Source organism: Dromiciops gliroides, chromosome 4, assembly GCF_019393635.1.
Source record: "Dromiciops gliroides isolate mDroGli1 chromosome 4, mDroGli1.pri, whole genome shotgun sequence".
NCBI classification, from domain to species: domain Eukaryota; kingdom Metazoa; phylum Chordata; class Mammalia; order Microbiotheria; family Microbiotheriidae; genus Dromiciops; species Dromiciops gliroides.
In genome coordinates, this window is record NC_057864.1 from 254,455,747 (window position 1) to 254,479,382 (window position 23,636).

A 23,636-nucleotide genomic window follows, 5' to 3' on the forward strand; every position below is an offset into this window, starting at 1 on the left:
GTCCTTAGGAATTCCTCTTTAAAGAATTACACTCGGGGCAGCTAGGTGGCACAGTGGATAGAGCACCAACCCTGGATTCAGGAGGACCTGAGTTCAAATCCGGCCTCAGACACTTGACAACTTACTAGCTGTGTGACCCTGGGCAAGTCACGTAACCCCAATTGCCTCACCAAAGGGGAAAAAAAAAGAATTACTCTCTTGCACACAAAAGCAGTTAAATAAGATAGTAATTTATTTAGAGGCACAAAGTGTGGCTCTGAGATACCAATCTCCTTGAGCAAGAGACTGGCAGGTACTTTTATAGAGGACTGATGAGGGGAGGGTGACCATCTGACTGTGGAAAGTTCCTTTAATGAGGGAGGACCATCCCCCACTGGTGGTGGCTGGGGGAATTGGGTGAGGAGTGGAGGACCATCCCCCACTGGTGGTGGCTGGAGGAGTTGGGTGAGGGGTGGCTTCAGATCTCCCAAGCCATCTCTGCAGGACACAAAGGAAGCAGCCACACCTAATCTTATCACTCCAGGGTTGAGGGAGACTAGAATGAAGGGTGGGGGTGGCAGAGTTAGCTAGGTCAGAACTGGTTCTGCCTATCTCTCTAGGCTTATCTGTCCTCTGGTTTAGTTTCTCAAGAAGATTCCTTGATGTACCCCAGAGAACTTCTGGGGTACTCTGCGCCCATAACAGTTAGCAATTTTATCTTGGATCTCAGATGTCCCATATAACCATCCAGTCTCTGGAACTACTTTTCTTGAGGCAGTCTCTAAGATGTCTTTGTCTCTAGGTACCTCTCCTGTAGATTTACTTCTCAGGTTTCAAATTGCTTGTAGAGACTCCTCAGATATTCCTATTAAAATCTCAATACAATACAGATCTCAACACAAATTGGTACAGTCTCCCAAATTCTACTCCCCCAATAACCATTCCATTCAGTAAAAACTACCTCAAACATTAATGATTGTTTTGGGTTGGTTTGTTTGGTTTTTGGTCATAATGTAGTACATAGGAATCCTTATGTACAGAGCACTGGCACACATTCACACTGGAGTTTTATACATTGATACAGAGAACATGAAGAGCCCAGTCTGACTGCAGGGGAGAGTCTTAGTGGGGAAATAGTGAGAAAGAAGGATGGATCAATAATTGAGGACCACACCATGAGAGTCCATGAGTACCAGGAATTTGAACCTCATTTCAAAGACAATGAGGAGCCATTCTAAGGCTTAAGAGGGACACACTGACTCATCTACAGAGCAATTACAAAGCCAGGAATAGACACAGGGTGGCAGTGGTGGGGCAGTGTTGTTCTTATGACAAGAGGAAAAAAGAGGTGAACTGAGGTCCACTCAGGGCTGGAAGGGCAGGCAAAGGGCTTCAAGGATCTGTGTGGGGAATCAGCATGGGTATGGTGGCTGGATCCCCTGTGCTAGGGAAAGCCTCTCATTGCCTGTGGTCCAGGCCAAGCTCAGGATGGCAGGAACATGAATCAAGTTGGGATATTCATTGAAATAAATTCATTTCATCCAAGGCCATTTTGATTCTGAGAAAGCTCACAGTGGCTCGTTCCTTTCCCTGAGGAAAGAAGAGAAAGTTTAGATAACAAATCTGTCTCCATGGGCCTAAGGCCTGAAATGACTCCTTTTCCCCAAGCCTGGTGCCTCTTGTTTTCACTTCTCATCCACATCCACCCAGGTCAGAGGTCTAGGCTGAGACCCCAGCCCCAGGGGTAGAATCAATGACAGGGAAAGAAACCCCAAACAACAACCTGACCCAACCAGCTGCCATTTGCATTTTCTCATTACCCCACATCCTTCCCTCCCCTTTGGAGACACAAGCTCAGTGTCTCCTGTAAGCCCTGACCAAGGCTTCCAGCTCACAGCCTCCAGGATAATGCCACAAATACTAATATTCAGGATGATATTTTCTCACATTTGCTTATCACTTTTGGTTCCTCAAGTCATTCCCAGCAGAGCCTGGCCCTAGGAATGAGACTTTTAGAAGTGCTTGAGCATCTTTCCTCCAGAGCTTGGAGATGGGGAAGTTGCTTGTCTAGGGAGTGATAAGGCCATGCTTCCTGGTGCATTTAAAATGAAGTCATATTGTGGAACCCTACTCACCTGGGCCCCTGCACCTACTCAGGAGAACAACCAGAGCTGTGAAGATTAGGCCTTTGGTCACAATGAGTCCACACAGTACCTGGATAACTGGGGAACTGGCAAAAATGGAAGAATGTGAAGGCCTAAGGGAGAGAGAAAAAACAGAAAAATTGGGACATAACTGGTGTAGGGGTTGTGGTGGGACAGGGTGGAGTGAGTCCTTAGGTCTAGGCCACAGCCCACCTGTGGAGACTCCCAGCATTCCCTCTGTTGATCATCTCCTGTGTCTACTATGTTCTGTATAATTTATGCTGTGTATTAATTTTTCTACAGAATTGTTTACATGTTGTCTTATCCATTTTTCTTTGAATTCCTTGAGACCAGAGATGATCTTTTTTCCTTCTTCTATAACCTCAGAACTTAGCATAACACTCAGCATATAGTAGGTACTTAGGAAATTCTAGTTTTCTTATTGGCTGACTGAATGATGGAATCCCCTTTAGGTACTGTTCACCTTTGGTATACAGTGTTTTAACCATCAAGGGTTAATGGATTGATGGTGAAGAAGAGGAAGCCCCTCTGGCTCCTTGCAGAACCACCAGCAGAGTATGGGCTGAAGAGAATAAAAGACCAAAGAAGTCATGCAAGGTGAGACACCAAGGAGAGCTAAGGGAAAAGAGAGAAAGAAAAAAAATATCACTCAGTAGGAATCCTTATCACATCTCCTCCCTAATTTTTGACTTTAGGATGTATAAATTAGGTTTGTTTTTGTTGAGTTTTCTGTTTTCACAGTGGCCAAAAGGGGGACTGAGGTCTTTGACTTATTCCATGAACAGTTATGAATTAAGTGCCTGCCTAGAACTAGGAGATGTACTAGATAGGGAAAGACAAGGACAGAAATGAAATGATCACATCCTACAGGAAACTTCCTGGTGTTCTGGAGGAGTGAGAATACATATACCATGAAGTAAATGCAAAATTGTAACCAGATAAACACAAAGAAATATTGGGGCAAATTACTGGCAATTAGGGAGGATGCAGAAAGTCTCTTGTAGAATGGGATGCTTAAGTTCAGCCTAGAAGGAAGCTACAGATAATTAAAAGGGGAGGTGAGGAGGGATTGCATGCCAGTCATGGGACGATGCCAGTGCATAGGCATGAAAATGAGAGATGGCATGTCATGGGTGAGGAAAAGCAATTAATATTGTGTGGGTGGAACATGAAGGGTGTGGAATCCATCCTGGTTCCATAAATCTAAGAAAATTGTCTGTAGCCAGATTCTGAAGACTGTTCAATGCCCAACACAGGAGTTAGAATTATATCCTCAAAGGAATAGGGAGCCACTAAAGCTTCTAGAGTGACAGAGCCAGATCTCTGCCATAGGATGATCAGTTTTGGAAGCTGTGGAGGGTGGGAAAAAGGAGGGAGTGACTGGAATAAAGGTGACCAAAGGGCTATAATTAGGAAGCTTATGAAACAAACAGCCTGAGCAATAGTGGATGAGGGCTTGCTTGGGGTAGTAGTCATATGAACAGGGAAAATAGGACTGGAGCTAAAATGTTGTGGAATGGAGGCAGAAGGGACAAGACATGGCAAGAGATTAGATATGGTGAGGGGGAAAATAGTCAAGGATTGTGCTGAGGATGAAAGCCTGTGTGACTAGCAGGATGGTAGAGCATTTGATTGAAATACATTGTGAATCTGGGGGAAAATGCTTGGGTTTAGGAGGAAGTGTTGAGATCTCTTTCTGACATGTAGTGTTTGAAGTTGTTAGAGGACATCCAGTTGAAATGGCCAATGAGAAGTTAGTGCTGTGGGTCTGGAGTTCAAGATGGATGAGGCTGGGTTTTTGGTTCTGGGAATAATCTGTGCTCAGATGATAACTGGACCTATTAGAGCTAATGAGATGAAGCAGAGATAATGGTAGAGTCACTGAGGCCAGGAAGGAGCCATGTAGACTGATAAACTGGGCAGAACCAGTAAGAACCATGCAGAATTTGGGGACTGGAGGTATTTGTTGCACAACGGATTTTGAGGAATGTAGAAAGAGAAATACTGAGAGCCCAGGCAAGATTCTAGGGGTAAGCCATCACAGAAGAAGTCTTAGGGAAAGGATTTTGGTGGGATGCCCACAGACAGGAAGTGGGGCTTGAATGATAAACTAGGAAAGGAGGTTGAGAAAGAGTTGCCTGAAGGTGGAGCCAAGATAGTGGAGAGAAGTCAAGAAGTTACCTGAGCTCTCCTCAGGTTCATTCAAAAACAATTTTAAACCGACTATAGTAATCTACTGTTTGATAAAACCAAAGAATCCAGCTTCTAGGACAGGAACTCAGTATTTGACAAAAACTGCTGTGAAAACTGTAAGATAATGTGGCAGAAACTAGGAAAAAACCCAACATCTTATACCTTATAGAAAAATAAGGTCAAAATGTGCTCAAGATTTAGACATAAGGGTTGATACCATAGATAACTTAGGAGAGGAAGGAGTAGTTTACCTCTGAGATCTAAGAAAATGAAAACAATTTATGTCCAAACAAGAGACAGAGAATATTATGCAATGCAAAATGGAAGACTTTGATTACATTAAATTAAAAATGTTTTGTATAAACAGAAGCAACACAGCCAAAATTAGAAGGGAGGCAGAAAACTGGGAAACAATTTTTATAGCCAGTATTTCTGATAAAGGCTTCATTTCTAAAATATTTTGGGAACTAAATCAAATTTATAAGAATGTAAGTCATTCCCCAATTGAGAAACGGTTAAAGGATATGAAGAGACAGTTTTCTGATGAAGAAATAAAAGCTATTGCCATATGAAAAACATGCTCTAAATCACTATTAATCAGAGAAATGTAAATTAAAACAACTCTTACCACATCACACCTATCAGATTAGCTAATATGACAAAAAAGGAAAATAATAAATGTTGGAGAAGCTGTGGAAAAATTGGAATACTAATGCATTGTTGGTGGAGCTGTGAACTGATCCAACCATTCTGGAGAGCAATTTGGAACTATGCCCAAAGGGCTATTGGACTGTTCATACCCTTTGACCCAGTGGTACTGAAGTAGGAGGCAAAAAAGGGTTAATAGAAAAACCTAAGACCCAAGCTCTAATTCAGATATTAGCTCTCAAAGGGATTCAGATCCCAGTTTATGGATAACTTACAAGTCAAAATTCTAGGTTCTCTTACCCACAGAATTCAGGACCCATAACAGGACTGTAGGAATTTATTGTGATTTGGGGACCCTTCCTTTGTGCTGAGATTAAAAAGCCTTAGGCCCTCAGGGATTTTCTCTGTGTGAGACTGGCTGATGCCCCTCCCCGCTGCTTCAGTGGCCAAGCTGAGAAGCCCTGGCTGGCCCCTGGCACGGCCAGTGCGGAGGTACCAGGTGCACAGCGGGGGGCACAGCCCCCTTGAGCCCTGGGCATGGTATGCATGGCTTCCTCAAGCCTCTCAGGTATAGCTCTAGCCAGGGCCAGTGAATTAGCTTGGCATGCATAGGTGGTCTGCCCAAGTTTCAGGTGAGAAAGAGAGGCCTTTTATATACTAAGGAAGAGAAGAGAGAAAAAGAAAAAGGGGGACTGACAAAGCAAGTAGAGAAGACATAGAGGGAGGTCAACAAAGTGAAAGGGGGCTTTGAGTGAGAAGGGGAAACAGAGGAAGCTAAGGAGATACAGAAAGGGCCAGACCAGGGAAGGAGATGTGGTTCAGGTTGTAAGTGCAGATGGCAGACGGGCAGGACACCCACAGGCAAGAGGTGGCAGAAAGTTTAAAAAGCCGACAGGTCATATTTTAATTTTGTTATCTTACTTCTTTTGTTGCCTTTATCCCTAAGTTTATTCATCTAAATAAATCCTTGTGCTCTTATTTACAGAGACGTGTTTGCTTATCAATTTGGGAGGAGCAGTGTAGGATTTCATAAATGGCCCATATTATATTAAAAGCAGTCAGATAGCCAACCAGTCAAATGTTCACAGATTAGGCCCCAGTTAAAGTTAGTTAAAATATTTTTATAGGACCATAAACGGTCAGGTTAAATAAGAATAAAGGAAATGACAACCTATAGAAATTTAGACCAGAAATAAAAGAAAAATGATTATGTTTTAAAACTAGCCATGGGAAACAGAAAGAGACATGCGTAGAAAAGGCCAAATTTGTCCCCAGATTCACCTTATGATGTGTAAACCCCAAAAACACACCTCCACTGAAAAAGGTACCCACCTTAGGGGTTGGCTTAGGACCCCAGGAACTCCAAATTGGGATAAGGCCTCCCCTGTACCTCCCAAAAGTGGAAAATATTATAATGAGGACAGGCCCTCCCCTGTACCTCCCAAAGGTGGAGAATATTATAATTAGAAGGACAGGCCCTCCCCTGTACCTCCCTAAGGTGTAAATTATTACAATGAGATTGATAATCAGTTTATCCATACTATAAATATAACTGTCTTTCCTTTCACTATTTGAGAGATACCTTTCTACTATTCTGGTTCTCTCCCTGTGATCACTCACAGTATTGCAATAAAACTTGGTAAACTGAGTTACTGAGTTTTGTAATTCTTTTGGGATGACTCATGATCAATTTGACCCCAAATTTCATCCCACATCAGTACCACTGCTAGGTCTCTATCCCAAAGAGACCGTAGAAAAAGGAAAAGGACCCACATGTACAAAAATATTTATAGAAGCTCTCTTTGTGGTGGCAAAGAATTGGAAATTGAGGGAATGCCCATCAATTGGGGAATGTCTAAACAAGTTGTGGTATATGTGAGAACCAGGGTGCCACCCCCTGCTGAACATACATGAATGTAATGGAATACTATTGTGCTGGAAGAAAAGATGAACAGGAGAAGTTTAGAGAAACCTGGAAGGATTTACATAAACTGATGCTGACTGAGAGGAACAGAACCAGGAGAACATTGTACACAGTAACAGCAACACTATGTGAGGAACAATGGTGATAGACACGGATCTTCTTATCAGTGCAATGATCCAAACAGTCATAAAGAACTCATGATAGAAAATGTTATCAACATCCAGAAAAAAAGAACTGTGGATTCTGAATGCAGATTGAACTGTACTGTTTCTACATTTGGACTGTTGTGGGGTTTTTTCCTTCTTTTTTTAGTTTTTTTCCCTTGTGGTCTGATTCAAATTTCACACAATGACTAATGCAGAAATATGTTTAATGTGATTGTACATATGTAACCTATATCAGACTGTGTTCCATCGTGAGGAGGAGGGAGGGAAAGGAGGGTCAGAGAAAAACTTGGACCTACAAATCTTATGAAAACAAATGTTGAAAACTGTCCTGATGTGTAACTGAAAATAATAAAATACTTTTAAAAAATGTTAAACCAAGACTCCAAACAGATTCAACAAAAAGATGGAATGACACAATTTTCCAGCTCAAGATACTTTGGAGGGACTTCAGGAAAGGTCTGTGTCAATGGGTGAAAGGGGAGGGCAGCCCAGCACAGGCAGTAGACAGGCCAGCAACCAGGAAGAACTTAGCCACTTCACAGATCAACAACTGAGGCCCCTTGGTCCTGCCTCAAAAGGCTAGTGGCACTGAAGGCCAGCTGTGAGGCTCCTAACCACAGCAGAGAAGATAAATTGCTAGCCCAAGAACTGGGCACAACTGGAATAACTAGGCCAGGACGTGTCAGCAAAGTGGGAAATCCTTGAGCACCAGAGGCTTCAGCAGAGAAAGCCATTGAAAAGTCCCCTGAGCCCCAGTGCAAAAAGCTTGGGACAGTACACACTGTGCCCAAGGAACAGAGCTCAACTTCACCAAATAGGGCGCGGCTAGGTGGTGCAGTAGATGAAGCACCAGCCCTACATTTAGCAGGATCTGAGTTTAAATACAGCCCCAGACACTTGACAAACTTACTAGCTGTGTGACCCTGAGAAAATCACTTAACTGTCATTGCCCTGCAAAAAAAAAACCAAAACAACAACAACAACAAATTTACCAAATAAATTTAAAGTAAGAAAAAAAAAACAGAAAAAAATCAGAGTATAAAAACTTACTGTGGTGACACAGAAGATCAAAACATGGAGGACAAGTTCAAAATGACTACATGTGAAGCCTGAAAGGGGAATATGAATAGGTCTGAAACCCAAAAAGCTTTCTTGGCAGAGCTAGAGGAAAGGATGAGCAGGATCCTCTCAGAAAAACCTGGAAAGACTTACTTGAACTGATGCAAAGTGAAATGTAATGTATACAAAATAACATCAATATTGTAAGATGATGAGCTGTGAGTGACTTGGTTATTTTCAGCAAGACAATGATCCAAGACAACTCTGAAGGACTTATGAAAAATGCAGTCCATCTCCAGAGAAAAAGCTGATGGTGTTTGAATACAGATTGAAGCATAATTTCTTTAATTCCTTTTTCTAAAGTTTTTTTGGGTCTGTTTTCTTTCACAACATGACTAATATGGAAATGTTTTGAATGACTACACATGTACAATATATATTGAATCACTTGCGTCCTTAAAGGGGAGTGGGGAGGGAGGGAGGAAGACAATTTGGAACACGAAGTTTTAAAAATAAATATTAAAATTGTTTTTACATTTAATTTGGGGAAAATTCCAAATGAATGGGAAAAAAGTTAGTCAAACAAAATGAAAAGAATGAAAAAATTGAAGAAAATGTAAAATCCCTCATTGGAAGAACAACTGACCTGGAAAATATATGCAGTAGACATAATTTAAGAATTATTGAACTACCTGAAAGCCATGATCAGAAAAAGAGCCTGGACAGTATATTTCAGGAAATTATCAAGGAGAACTACCCCCATATCCTAGAACCAAATGATAAAATAGTCATTGAAAGAATTCATCAATAACTTCCTGAAAGAAATCCCAAAATGAAAACTCCATAGAATATTGTACCCAGATCCCACAATTATCAGGTCAAGGAGAAAACATTGTAAGCAGCTAGAAAGAAACCATTCAAATATCAAGGAGCCACAGTCAGGGTTACATAGGACTGAGCAGCTTCTACATTAAAGGATCAGAGGGCTTGGAATATGATATTCCAGAAGACAAAAAAGCTTGGATTACAACCAAGAATCAACTAGCCAGTAAAATCAAACATAATATTTCACGGAAAAAGATGGACATTCAGATAAATAGGAGACGTTCAAACTTTCCTGATAAAAAGACCAGAACTGAACAGATGATTTGATTTTCAAATAGAAGACTCAAGAGAAGCATAAAAATATAAACAGAAAAGAAAAAAAAGAGCATGTTATTAAAGAAGGTGAAACTGTTTACATCACTAAAGACAAGATGATATTTGTAACTCTTGAGGACTGAATCTCTATTAGGGCAGTTAGAAGGAGTATACATAGACAAATTGTGTTTGTATTTATTGACTTTGATGTAATGATATAAAAAATAAGGGGTGGAAAAAAAGAATTATACTGGAAGAAGAAAAGAGGAGGCAGGCTAGGGTAAATAATATTTTGTGAAGAGGCATGAAACACCAATTCTAGTAGAGTAAAAGAAGAGAGGGGATGAGCATGGTTTGATCAGATTTGCCTCAAAGAGTGAAAAATAAACACCCTCAGTTGTGTATAGAAATTTATCTTACCTTTAAGGAAGTAGGAGGTAGAAAGCGGGAACAAAATGGATTGGGGTGGGGGAGCTGAGAGAAGGGAGGGCAAAAGTAGGAGGGGGAACTAATAGAAAGAAGGACAGATTGAGGAAGGGAGGTGTTCAAAAGCAAGATACTAGTGAGGAAGGAAAGGGTGAAAGGAGAGATTAAAATAGAAATGGGGAAAGATAAGATGGAAGGAAATACACCATTAGTAATCATAACTTTGAACATAAAACAGAAGCAGATAGCAGAGTGTATGAAAAATCAGAATCCTACAATATATTGTTAACAAGAAACACATTTGAAGCAGAGAGATGCACACAGAGTAAAGGTAAAAGGCTAGAGCAGAATATATCATGATTCAGCTGAATTTTTTAAAAAGTAGGGGTCACAATCCTGATCTCAAAGCAAAAGCAAAAATAGATCTAATTAAAAGAGATAAGGCAGGAAACTATATCTTGTTAAAAAGATAGCATAGGGGCAGCTAGGTGGCGCAGTGGATAAAACACCGGCCCTGGATTCAGGAGTACCTGAGTTCAAATCTAGCCTCAGACACTTGACACTTACTAGCTGTGTGACCCTGGGCAAGTCACTTAACCCCCATTGCCCTGCAAAAAAAAAACAAAAAAAAAGATAGCATAGACAGTGAAGTAATATCAATACTAAACATATATGCACCAAGTGGTATAGCATCCAAATTCTTAGCATAGAAGTTAAGGGAATTACAGGAAAAAATAAATAGCATAACTATACTGGTGGGGGACCTCAACCTTTCTGTCTCAAAACTAGATAAATTTAACCATAAAATAAAGAAGAAAGAAGGAGGTGAATGGAATTTTAGAAAATTTAGATATGATAGACCTCTGGAGAACACTGATGGGCATAGAAAGGAATGTACCTTTTTCTTAGTTGTACATGGTACCTATACAAAAATTGACCATATATAAGGGCATAAAAATCTCAAGATAAGATGCACAAAGGAAGAAATAGTTAAATCATCCTTTTCAGATCATGATGCAATAAAATTACCTATAATAAAGGATCATGGAAAGATAGGTTAAGAATTAATTGGAGGGGGCAGCTAGGTGGTGCAGTGGATAAAGCACCGGCCCTGGATTCAGAAGTACCTGAGTTCAAATCCGGCCTCAGACACTTAACACTTACTAGCTGTGTGACCCTGGGCAAGTCACTTAACCCTCATTGCCCAGCAAAAAAAAAAAAAAAGAATTAATTGGAAACAAAATAAAGATAAAATAGAGATAAAATAAAGATAGGTTAAGAATTCATTGGAAACAAAACAAAGTGGATGAATAAGAAAATCATAGAAACAAAAAATAATTTCATAAAAGAGAATGACATTAATGAGATAACATACCAGAACTTATGGGATGCAGCCAAAGCAGTTCGTAGTGGAAATTTTGTATCTCGAAGTGCTTACGTGAATAAAATAGAGAAATTGGGCATACAACTTAAAATGGTGGAAAAAAAAAACACATTAAAAATCTCCAACTAAATACCAAATTAGATATTCTGAAAATTAAAGGAGAAATTAACAACGTTGAAAGTAAGATAACTATTGAACTACTAAATAAAACTAAGAACTGGTTTTATGGGGAAAAATAATAAAATAGATAAACATTTGTCTAATTTGATTTTAAAATGAAAGAAGAAAACAAAATTATTAGTATAAAAAGTGAAAGGGGGGGCCAGCTAGGTGGCTCAGTGGATAGAGCACCGGCTCTAGAGTCAGGAGTACTGAGTTCAAATCTGGCCTCAGACACTTGACACTTACTAGCTTGTGACCCTGGGCAAGTCATTTAACCCCAGTTGCCTCAAAAATCTGGGGCCATCTTTAGTCATTCTGACATATATCTTGCCATTAGACACAGATGCCTGTGGAGGAGAGAGTGATGTATGTGACCTTGCACAGCCCTTCCTCACTTAAATCCAATTCATGGCAAGTCATGACACCACCCCTCGATGTCATTGTTCTCTTTGAGAATGAAGGAGAAACAACAGCTATACGTGTGTGTGCATGTGTATGTGTGTATATATATGGATACACACATGTATATACATATGCACAATGTACATATGTTTATATATTTGTATATACATATTTCTGTAAAAGCATGTATATCTGCAGGTGTCATATGAATAGACAAGCTAATTCAAAAACCTAGAATTAATTATCTGTTGCATCACCTAGAAAAAGGGTTCTTCTTGTGTCCTGGCATCCTTTGTCAGTCTGGTAAAGCCTATGGACATACCCTTTGCAGAAGAATGCTTTTAAACTCCTAAAATAAGATACTTAATATTACAAAGAAAACCATTTATAAAAAATAGAATTAATGAAATATTTTTGTAACAAGTTCATGGACCCCAGGTTTAGAACCTTTGATCTAGAGAGAGATGAGAGAGATGAAAATCAGGATGAGGCTAGATCAGAAACACTCATCCAGAAGGGGCAGACATGAAGGATAAGCCACCAAAGGAAACTGAGAAGGAGCTGAGAGGAGGTGAGAGATCAGAGAAAGCAGTTTCATGAAAAGCCAAGAAAGAGTTTCCAAGAGAAGGGGAGGTGAGGTGGGGGTGGGGATGATCAGCAGGGGGAGTATTAAGAAAATGACAATTAAGAGATTTTTGGTAACCTCGGAAAGAGCAGTTTCAGCTGAGTGATGAAGGCAGAAGGGGTCTGAGAAATGAGTGAGAAGGGAAGTGGTAGCAACAAGAACTTTCTTCTGGGCAGGCATGTTTTAAGCAATCTTTGTTAGGAGGCAAATTTTCCTTGGTTCACAATTTTGCCTAGTTCTTTAATCTCTAACAGGGAGGGAAGGGAAAGGCAATCAGTGAGGAGGGAATGCTGCCCAGCTTATGTTGTTTAAGAGAGGAATTTGGGGCTTTGTCTGGCTCATCTGGGGATGAGGAATGTGTTAAACTCATTGTCCAAATTTTAGTGGTTTGGGGGGAAGGGCTTAGCATATGACAGATGGCACTGTGGGTTCAGGACTGAAAAATGCTAGGCTAGGGCTAAAAGAAATCAGACTTCAAGCCAAGCTTAAATTAAAAATGAGGGAAAGAGGGAAAGGTAATAAGAACAGACCCAATGGATTTCCAAAAAGGAGTTGTACCTGCTGGTGACCAAGGGGGTGGCAGAGGTGGTGACAGGTGTCTCAGTGGTAGTTTGAGAATGTTTGATGGTCCTGAATGTCGGGGCTGAAAAAAGAACAGAACAAGGAAATCCCTGCCCTTGACCCCACACCCTCACATGCCCCCTCTTCCCTGGAGGGGCCAGAACAACTAGACTGCTGGTCCCTGTGAGCTCTTGGGCCTTGAAAAAGCTTAGACATCACATGTATGCATGCTGGGAGGTAATATTATAGAAGATCATATCCTATTCAATATGTATTGTCAAGTAGTCTAGCCTATTGTTCCTATGGCTAATGCTACCATCAGACTCCCCCAGGCATTCTGATGTCCTGACCAAGGATTTCCCTATGGGATGCTTTCTCTATCCCCAGGAGCTGGGTGGAGTTGGTGTCCATAATGAAGGAAACACTAATAATTCCCAGATGGAAAGCATTTATAATTCATGGAGTATATTTCCCATACAATTGCACCACTCTCCCACACAAGCCCATTTTAAAGATGTGTCTAAGAGAAGTGAAATGACCTCTCAGGGTCACAAGATAGATCACTTTCACAACCAAGACTTGACCATAGCTCTATGTTCTTTCCATTAGAACCTGTCAGGATCTGCTCCAACACCACAACTGGTGGGAACCCCTCTCTCCCTCCCCCCACCCCTTGGCTCATGGGACCAGAGCTACAGGCATCATAAATCACTGAGGAACAATTCCATGTGTCTGTATACATGCTGAGAGGACTTTATGTATGTCTCTACTTGTACAAGCCACAGGTACATTTGTATGAATGAGGGGGAGGGTGTGACACTAAACACCCAAAACATAGAAGCCCCCAGAAAAATCATCTGCTCTGCATGGGACTGACACCAGAGAAGAACATGCCTCACCAGGCCCAGGGCCCAGAGGACAAATCATGGTGGGGAAAGAAGTGAGGGGAGGATGGGAATGGGGAGGGGCAGGAAGCTGAAGGCCTAAAAGAGGGGGAGCAGCTTCTCCCTGGAGAGCAGCCTAAGCTCCCATCCTATCCCAGGGTCATGCTCACAGTAGGGGCCTTCTAAGCTCTTCTAGAACTGAAGGGGATTGAGTTGGAAGGGACTTACCTGGAGAAATCTGGAGGCTGATTCTCCTGATAACCTCAATAGTGTTTCTGACAGAGTCATAGATTCCACATGAATAGCTGCCTGAGTCCTTCACCCTGAGCTCAGACATGGTGATGATCATGATGCCAGTGTTGGGGTCATCCTGCAGGGAGTCTCGTGGGTCCTGATGTTCTCTTATGATGACTGAGTTGCTGATAATTAGGTCATCACACCACCTTCTATTCTCTCTCCACTTACACCACATTTTCCAACTTCTCTCACGTATTTGAGGATTGTATCTGCATCTCAGCATGAGGGTTTGTCCCTCCTGCAAATTCACTTCTTCAGGCCCTTGGCCCTGGGAGCCTGAAAAGCAGATCTTCAAGTCAGAGGGGAGCCCAGCTGGGCCTCTCTTGTGTCCTCTCCCTTGCTTCACTGAAGAATATGACCAAGGTAAGGCAGCTGGTCATGTATAATAACATTTTTTTCTAAGAAAACATGGCTCAAAGAGCCAGCCCCTCACCCAAGGGAGCCTCCTACTGAATGCTGGGCTAGTGAACAATTAGCAACCAGTTCAATCAATCTGTCTCTCTCCCTCCCTCTGTGCCTCTGCCTCTTCTCCCCTCCCCCTCCTCTGTCTTTCCTTCTCTCTTCTCTCTCCTTTTCTCTCACTTTATATTTCTAAACATAGTCATGTACATATATATATATATTAATAGGCTTCTGCCAGTCATGGACAACCATGGATTTACATATATATGTGTGTGTGTGTGTGTGTGTGTGTGTGTGTGTGTGTGTGTATGTATATATATGTGTATATATATACTCTTGACATTTTAAAATTTTATCTGCATTATTAATAATTTCTCTATCTCAATCAATAAAACAGTAAAGCACTTCTTCCTTTGTATGCGTTGTTTGCCAGTTTTCAAAGTGTAAAAATTTTCACTGGAAATTTAACAATCAGCTCTTACAAGGCAGTGGCTCCAGCACACCACTGTTCCTATCCCTCCCCAGTCCTTCATACTAACACAACATCGCACTCCCTCCCTTCTCTTCCTCTCCTCTCTCTTTTCTGCTCCCTATCAGTCATCACCTCCACCCTTCTCTGACCTCCTCCTCACCCCCAAATACCCATTAACAGCTAAAGCAGCAGCAGGAGCAGCAGCAGCAGCAGCAGCAGTGGGTCTGCCTGGGCCATCATGCCTCCATGGGTTCAGAGGCAGGGGACATGAGAGGTGGTCTCTTCATGCTGCCCTTGGGCTGATTGGTGGCAGGTGGTTGTTGGTCCTGATTCTCCACTGCCTGATTCTGAGCCACTGAGAGGAAAGAAGAAGGAAGAGAGAATGGGGGAAGCCAGGGTTGGGGAAGTGAGAGGAATGGAAAAAGCAGAAGTGCTGACCTCAGAGCAGAGGGGAGAGAGCACTTATTCCTGGGTGATTCCACTTGTCAGGGCTCTGAACCCCAGGATGACCTAGGGACCCTCTTCAAGAAGAGCCTTGGAGCATGATTTCAGAGAAGCCTGAAAAGATTTGTATGAACTGATGTATAGTGAAGTGAGCAGAACCAAGAGAACACTGGGCACAGAGACAGCAACACTGTTTGCTGAAGAACAAACAACTATAATATGTTGAAATTCTTTCCTCCATAAATAACTGAGAAAATGGTGAGAGCTACACCTCTGCATGTACAGTCTCCTGGACTTTGGAATCTGATCAGTCCCCAGCTGGATGCATGTTTGAGACTGAGCTAAGAGAGCAGGGAAAACATCTGTTGTTCTTAAAGATGATAAAAACCTAAGGTGAGGCCAGGTAGTATGATCCTCAGCCATGTCAAATCCCCTGTGGGAGAAGAATGGAATTTGGCAGACACCAGGTGGCTACATGAATGCCCCTTCTAGCCTAACTTCAAAGTGAATATCATTGGGTTAATACATCCTGCCAACCTGCAGATTAAATTAATGTAACATAAACTAATTGATGTTGTCAAGGGTGACTTGTTCAATATCCCAGCTCTGCCCACTACCTAAAATGGGAGAAATCTATGGTGAGATTGTCTTCTAGGTAGAGCTGGGAAGAAGCCTAAGTCTCACTTTCCAAAGTTTTGATCTAAACTAACACAAATGCTTATCAAGGGAGTTAATAACAATCATTGGTGGAATTCCTGATACTGATATTCCCACTGCCTACCATTCATTAGTGAGAGAGTACAATTAGCCACAGAAGGGAAAGTCATCCAAAAGATTACTCACCTCACACCTGTTAGTAGGGCATGTCTGATACAAGAGTTATCTGTGTGTTGGAGACAGATTATTTCCTCAGTCTACTGAAAATCTGTGAGTTCAGTTTTTTATATTTTTATTTTTTTACCTCTCAGTTCTTTATTGAGATGTCTCTCTTGCAATACATTTTTGGCTCCATGCCTTCCCTCCCTCACTTGAAAGATGAGGAATTAGAGGTTCAGAGGAGACAAGGGACAAGTCCAAACCAATGAGAAGCAGATGTCGGGTAGACCAGAGGCCTCCCAGCTCCCAGGGCAATGGTCTTTCTAACACACCATAGTTCTCCCATCCACAGAACATGCAGCAGCATGCTGCTCCTGCCCCCTTGCTCATGACAGGGTCATGCTCTTCAAGAAAAGACAGGTGTCACTTTCTTGTTCCTTACAAATGGGGCCTTTGGTGATTCGTGGGTGGAGTAGAATCCCTTTACTAGAACAGAGCAGCTGCTCTTGTTTCTACTCCAGAATAACGGGCAGAGCCAAGCCTGGGATTAGGTCTGTGGAATGGGAAGAAGCATTCCTTGTGACCCAATCAATGAAGAATGATGTGTCAGTCAGTAAGTCAGTCACCAAGCATTTATTAAGTACTTGCTGTGGCAGAATGTCAATCATCATTTATTAGTTCAATTCAATACACATTTATGAAGTGCCTACTATATGCTGGGAAATCACATAACAATATGAGACTCTTCCTGCCCACATGGAGCTGATAATCTAATGGAGGAAGACAACACATAAAAAGAAAGCAGAAAAAAAAGAGTGACTGTTGATAGAAAATTGAGGTACCAGGAATGTTGGGAGTTTAGTGCTCAGCCCTGCAGGCCTCCAGTTAGAGGGAAGAGTCAGTTGAGGATTATCTGGGAAGGTGAAGACAATCAAAAGCTGAGTCTTTCTTCTGGGTGATGAGGTCTCAGGAGATCAGCTTTTCCTGGGAGGGAGGAGGGCATGTTATTCCCTGGAGTTGAGGTCAAGCACAAAAACCCTAGAGAGGAGGGAGTTTGGAAGAGAAGAGGATCCCAGACCTTGTCAGAGGCTGCAGAGAGGTCAGGAAGAAAGAGGATCAAGGAAAGAGCCTCAGGGCCCCTAACAGCCCCAGCCCAGCTTGGGGAGGTCCCCTTGGTGAGTCAAGCCTGCAGCTGGAGGATGTGGCAGGAGGGGCTGCTCCCCCTTCCCAGGAATGGAGGAGGTTCTTGGAGTGTGGAAGGCCCCACCTCAAACACCCTCCCTCAGTTGGCCACACAACTTCCAGCAGCATGGGAAGGAGGAGCTCTTAGAAAACAGCTCCTTTGAAAGGCTCTCATGGTGCTGCTGAGAACCAGCTGTACTGGATAGGGGAGAGAGACAGGGGAGGGTCTGGGGTGTTCTAGCCTCTTCTTCCATCATCCTCATCATCGTCTTCACTGGCTGAGCCACCTAAAGGTTTCACATAACAGCTGATACCATTGTTTACCAATTTTTAAACTATAAGAAAATCTAGAAAGATAATACCTTAAAGCATTAGGTATTTTTAAAACTTGAAACAAAACCCATCAATTACCAATCCACCCCTCAGGGAAAGAAGACCAGGTGCGGGTTCTGACCCACTGGCACCAGGGGGACAGAGATGGCCTGAGGTATCAGGAGCCACCCCTCACCCAACCTTCCTCAGCCATCACCAGTGGGGGATGGTCCTCCCCCAAACAAGGGAACACTTCACAGTCAGATGATGACCCCACCAGACCACCACCATCCACACACACACAAAAATACTTGCTCATCTCCCACTCAGGGACAAAGGCATCCCAGAGAGCCATGCCTCCACACCATGTTCTCTCCTCATGAGAAGAAGTTCAGGGACCTCTCTCCTGGCTTTCTCCCAACCCCAAAATTAACCATTATTTCACTCCTAATGAGCTGGTATGCAAGAGGATGCAATTCTTCAAAGAGGAATTCCAAAGAACCCCTATACCAATTTTCCCATAACATTTTTGCTCTCTACTTTACACAGAAAATTATTTATATAACACACACCCTATGATAAGCACTTTACAATCATGTGATCCTCACAACCCTGGGAGGTAAGCTTTATTACAGAAAAGTAAGCTGAAAAAGATAGAACTGTCTTGGGGTCACACAACTAGTAGATTTCTTTTTTTTTTTAATTTTTAAAATTTATTTATTCATTCATTCATTCGTTTGTTTGTTTATTTATTTTTGGTGAGGCAATTGGGGTTAAGTGACTTGCCCAAAGTCATACAGTTAGTAAGTGTTAAGTGTCTGAGGCCGGATTTGAACTCAGGTCCTCCTGATTCCAGGGCCAGTGCTTTATCCACTGTGCCACCAAGCTGCCCTTAGTAGATTCCTTAATGCCAAATCTTCCTAATTTAGAAGAGTACACCTTCAGACCACGTTATTTCTTTTAGGGCAAATTTTGGTTTAAATCTAATCAACAGTGGATTTATAGTAACTAATGGTAACATTTTAATTCTATGGCCTAGTACTCTGCATTTGCAAAAGAAAAAAATATTATCATTCACAAATTCATACAATACCCCTGCATAAGATGCGTACCAATGACTTCCCCATCATGAAAAAGATTCATTTCCTCCTTCTTTCTAAGGAGGTAGGACCTCCCATCCTACCTCACAAAATCATCAGATAACAAGCCAAAGCCAAAATGTGCTGGCTTTTCCTTCCTTCCCACAGCAGTCCCTTGGTCCCAAGACTTTGCAGCCTGCAGGTGAAGAATCCAGCTGAATGCTGACAAGGTGTGGCTTGTTTCAACCTGGCCTGCACAAATAGACACTTCAGACTGACAAACACTTAAAGTACAGAACACATTTTTTTCCTTTCAGGTTTTCTTTTTTCACTGTCAGTACAAACAGGGTTCAGTTCCTTTCTACTAGCTTCACTAAGAAGAGGCTTGTCCTTCTAGGGATTTCTTAAGAGGCCAGTCTTACTCAGTTCCTTCAATACCATCCTTAGTGACTTTTCTAAATGGGGGGGTGGGGTGGGTTCCTTATAATCTAATCCTGGTCTTTGGACTTGAACCGACTGGCCCCTGTTGGAGTTTTACCTAGAACCCCAGCTTTCTTAACTACTCAGCCTACAGACACAAACTGCTTGACCCCACCAGGGTTTTGCCTTGATCTCCCCTGGCTCTCTTAACCACTCAGGAAGTAATCAACAGCCTTTTCCTCCCATGGAATTTGTGTGCACAGGCATATGTGGCTTGAAATTCTCCACTGATATGATAAATTCTTACCCCTTGAGCCTAGCACAATTGCTGGATGTCTCAGGAACCATATTATATATAATATGTTAATATATCTTATATTAATTTTTTTCATGTTGTCTCTCTCCATTAAACTATAAGTCTCTTGAGGGCAGGACCTATGTTTTTGCTTTCTTTTCTAGGTCCTCAGCTTAGCAGAGGGCCCCACCCATAGTCAGTGCTCAATGGCTATTTCGAGTGGAAAGGGAAGACAGGAGAAAGAAAGATTGCTAAGGGTAGGATGAGTAAGTTAGGGATATAATTGGATCTGGAGAGTGAAGAATCATGGGTGACTCAGAGCTTGCCAGCCTGGCTGACTAGAGGGGTTGGAGGCCCTTAATAGAAATGGGGAAGTTGGGAAGAGGGGTTGGTTTGGGGGCAGAGGGGTATAGGTGGGGGTCAGGAAGACAGTGAGTTTATTTTGAGCCTATTGAATCTGAATTGCCTACATGAAATCCATTTTTGGATATAAAATAGCTATTTGATGATGTGTAACTAGGGGACTCAGGAAAGATTAGGGCAGAATATACACAGGCACACATATATAAATATGCATATTATACACATAATATATATATATGTATACACATTATATATGTGTGTGTGTGTGTGTGTGTCTGTCCATCTGTATGTATGTATACATATATATGGGCAGCTAGGTGGCATAGTAAACAGAGCAGTGAACCTGGAGTCAGGAGTAACTGAATTCAAATCCAGCCTTAGATACATACTAGCTGTGTGACCCTGGGCAAGTCACTTAACCCCAATCACCTCAAATATCCGGGGCCATCTTTAGTCATTCTGATCTATATCTTGCCACAGGACCCAGATGCCTCTGGAGGAGAGAGTGAGGTGGATAACCTTGCACAGTCCTTCCTCACTTAAATCCAATTCATGGCAAGTCATGACATCACCTCTTGATGTCATTGTCCTCTTTGAAAATGAAGGAGAAACAACAGCCATATGTGTGTGCATGTGTATATATATACATGTACACACACATATATATATATGTATACACACATTAATATACAGATTCACACATATACACATGTTTCTATATCTCTATGTACATATTTCTGTAAAAGCATGTATATCTGTGAGTGTCATATGAATAGACAATCGAATTCAATCACCTAGAATTAATTATCTGTTGCATCACCTAGAAAAAGGGTTCTTTTTTATATTCCAGAGTCCTTTGTCAGTCTGAAAAAGTCTATGGACATACCCTTTGCAGAAGAGTACTATTGAACGCCTAAAATAAAATACTTAAGATTACAAAGAAAACCATGTATACAGCAATAGAATTAATAAAATATTTTTGTAACAAGTTCATGGACCCCAGGTTTAGAATCTTTGACCTACAGAGATATTAGAGAGATGGAAATCAGGATGAGGCTAGATCAGGAACACTCCACCAGAAGGGGCAGGCATGAAGGATAAGCCACCAAAGGAAACTGAGAAGGAGCTGAGAGGAACTGAGAGATCAGAGAAAGCAGTTTCATGAAAAGCCAAGAAAGAGTTTCCAAGAGAAGAAGAGATGAGGTGGGGGTAGGGATGATCAGCAGGGGGAGTATTAAGAAAAGGACAATTAAGAGATGTTTGGTAACCTTGGAGAGAGCAGTTTCAGCTGAGTGATGAAGTCTGAGAAATGAGTGAGAAGGGAAGTGGCAGCAACAAGAACTTTCTTCTGGGCAGGCATGTCTTAAGCAATCTGTATTAGGAGGGAAATTTTCCTTGCTTCACAATTTTGCCTAGTTCTTTAATCTCTAACAGGGAGGGAATGGAAAGGCAATCAGTGAGGAGGGAATGCTGTCCAGCTTATCAAGAAGAGAGAGTTGTTGAACAGAGGAATTGGGGGCTTTGTCTGGTTCATCAGGAGATGAGGAATGTGATAAGCCCATTGTCCAAATTTTAGTGGTTTGGGGGGGGGGGAAGGTCTTAGCATATGACAGATGGCAGTGTGGGTTCAGGACTGAAAAATGCCAGGCTAGGGCTAAAAGAAATCAGACTTCAAGCCAACCTAAACTTAAAAATGAGGGAAAGAGGGAAAGGTAATAAGTACAGTTTCACTAGACCCAAGGCAATCCTCAGTTCCCTTTGTTTGCCTTTTTGTTCTCCCATCCAGAATGGGAGGCTGGAAGGAGGTCACTTAAGACCAATAGTCTAGGGGCAGCTGGGTGACAGTGGAGAACGCACTGGCCCTGAATTCAAGAGGACCTGAGTTCAAATCCTGTCTTGGACACTTGAAACTTACTAGCTGTGTGACCCTGGGCAAGTCATTTCACCATCATTGCCCCGGGAAGAAAAAAAAAACCAATAGTCTGAGTCAACACAAGTAAGACCACATGAACTGCTGAGGCTGGGAGCTCTTGAGACCCAATGGATGTCCACAAAGGAGTTGTACCTGCTGGTGACCAAGGGGGTGGCAGAGTTGGTGATAGGTGTCTCAGTGGTAGTTTGAGTATGTTTGGTGGTCCTCAGTGTTGGGGCTGAAAAAAGAACAGACCAAGGAAATGCCTGCCCTTGACCCCACACCTGCACATGCCCCCTCTTTCCTGGAGGAGCTAGCACAACTAGACTGCTGGTTCCTGTGAGCGCTTGGGCCTTGAAAAAGCTTAGGCATCACATGGATGCATGCTGGGGGGTAATATATTATAGAAGATCATATCCTATTCAATATGTATTGTCAAGTAGTCTAGCCTATTGTTCCTATGGCTAATGCTACCATCAGACTCCCCCAGGCATTTTGACCAAGGACATCCCCATGGGATGCTTTCTCTATCCCCAGGAGCCGGGTGGAGTTGGTGTCCAGAATGAAGGAAACATTAATAATTCCCAGATGGTAAACATTTATAATTAATAGAGTATATTTCTGACACTAGTTCTTACAATTGCACCACTCCCCACACAACCCCATTTTACAGATGTGTCTAAGAGAAGTAGAATGACCTCTCAGGGTCAGAAGACTAAGACTTGACCGCAGTTCTATTCTCTTTCCATTAGAACCTGCCAGGATCTGCTCCAACACCACAATTGGGAACCCCTCTCTCCCTCCCCCCACCCCTTGGCTCATGGGACCAGAGCTACAGGCATCATAAATCAGTGAAGAACAATTCCATGTGTCTGTGTACATGATGAGAGGACACTATGCGTGTCTCTGTCTGTGAAAGCCACAAGTACATTTGTATGAATGAGGGGGAGGATGTGACACTAAACACCCAAAACATAGAAGCCCCCAGAAAAATCATCTGCTCTGCATGGGACTGACACCAGAGAAGAACATGCCTCACCAGGCCCAAGGCCCAGAGGATAAATCACGGTGGGGAAAGAAGTGAGGGGAGGATGGGAATGGGGAGGGGCAGGAAGCTGAAGGCCTGAAAGAGGGGGAGCAGCTTCTCCTTGGAGACCAGCCTAAGCTCCCATCCTAGCCCAGGGTTGTGTTCACAGTTGGTGCCTCCTAAGCTCTGCTGGAACTGAAGGGGATTGAGTTGGAAGGGACTTACCTGGAGAAACCTGGAGGCTGATTGTCCTGATAACCTCAATTAAAGGGATGTCCAGGTAATAGATTCCACATGAATAGTTGCCTGAGTCCTCCACCCTGAGCTCAGACATGGTGATGGTGATGATGCCAATATTGTTGTCATCCTTCAGGGAGGCTCGTGGGTCCTGATGTTCTCTTATGATGGCTGAGTTGCTGATAATTAGGCTATCACACCCCCTTCCATTCTCTCTCCACTTACACCAGGTTTTCCACCTCTTCTCATCTCTCTGGGCATAGTAGCTGCATCTGACTCTGAGTGTCTGTCCCTCCTTGTGCTTTACTTCTTCAGGCCCTTGGCCCTGGGAGCCTGAAAACAAATCTTCAGGTCAGAGGGAGCTCAGCTGGGCCTCCCTTGTGTACTCTCCCTTCCTTGACTGAAAAATATTACCAAGATATGAGAGCTGGTCACCTAAAATAACATTCTTTTCTAGAAAACATGGCTCAGAGAGCCAGCCACTCGTCCAAAGGCGCCTCCTACTGAGTGCTGGGCTAGTGAACAATTAGCAACCAGTTTTCTCAGTCTTTCTCTTTCCCTCCCTCTATGCCTCTTCCTCTTCTCCTCTCCCCCTCCTCTTTCCTTCCTTCTCTCTTCTTTCTCCTTTTCTCTCACTTTATATTTCTAAACATAGCCGT

At 42.5% G+C, this 23,636-nt stretch overlaps 1 protein-coding gene across 4 annotated transcripts in view; it reads right to left on the reverse strand.

Annotated features, from left to right (window-relative positions):
- Positions 1–23,183, reverse strand: part of LOC122752894 (trem-like transcript 4 protein) — an 89,046-nt gene extending 65,863 nt beyond the window's left edge. Inside the window, exons 1-5 of one of the 4 annotated variants that reach the window (XM_043999859.1) lie at positions 22,966–23,183; positions 13,948–14,292; positions 12,833–12,917; positions 2,133–2,236; positions 454–1,569 (exon numbers count right to left, since the gene is read on the reverse strand). In XM_043999859.1, coding sequence (XP_043855794.1) covers positions 1,517–1,569; positions 2,133–2,236; positions 12,833–12,917; positions 13,948–14,292; positions 22,966–23,074 — 696 coding nt within the window. In that variant the 5' untranslated portion in view covers positions 23,075–23,183 and the 3' untranslated portion in view covers positions 454–1,516. Of the gene's footprint in view, positions 1–453; positions 1,570–2,114; positions 2,237–12,832; positions 12,918–13,947; positions 14,293–15,060; positions 15,216–22,965 lie in introns of those variants that run through there. The other 3 variants (XM_043999857.1, XM_043999860.1, XM_043999856.1) reach the window with 3 other exon arrangements.
- Positions 23,184–23,636: the final 453 nt, after the last annotated feature.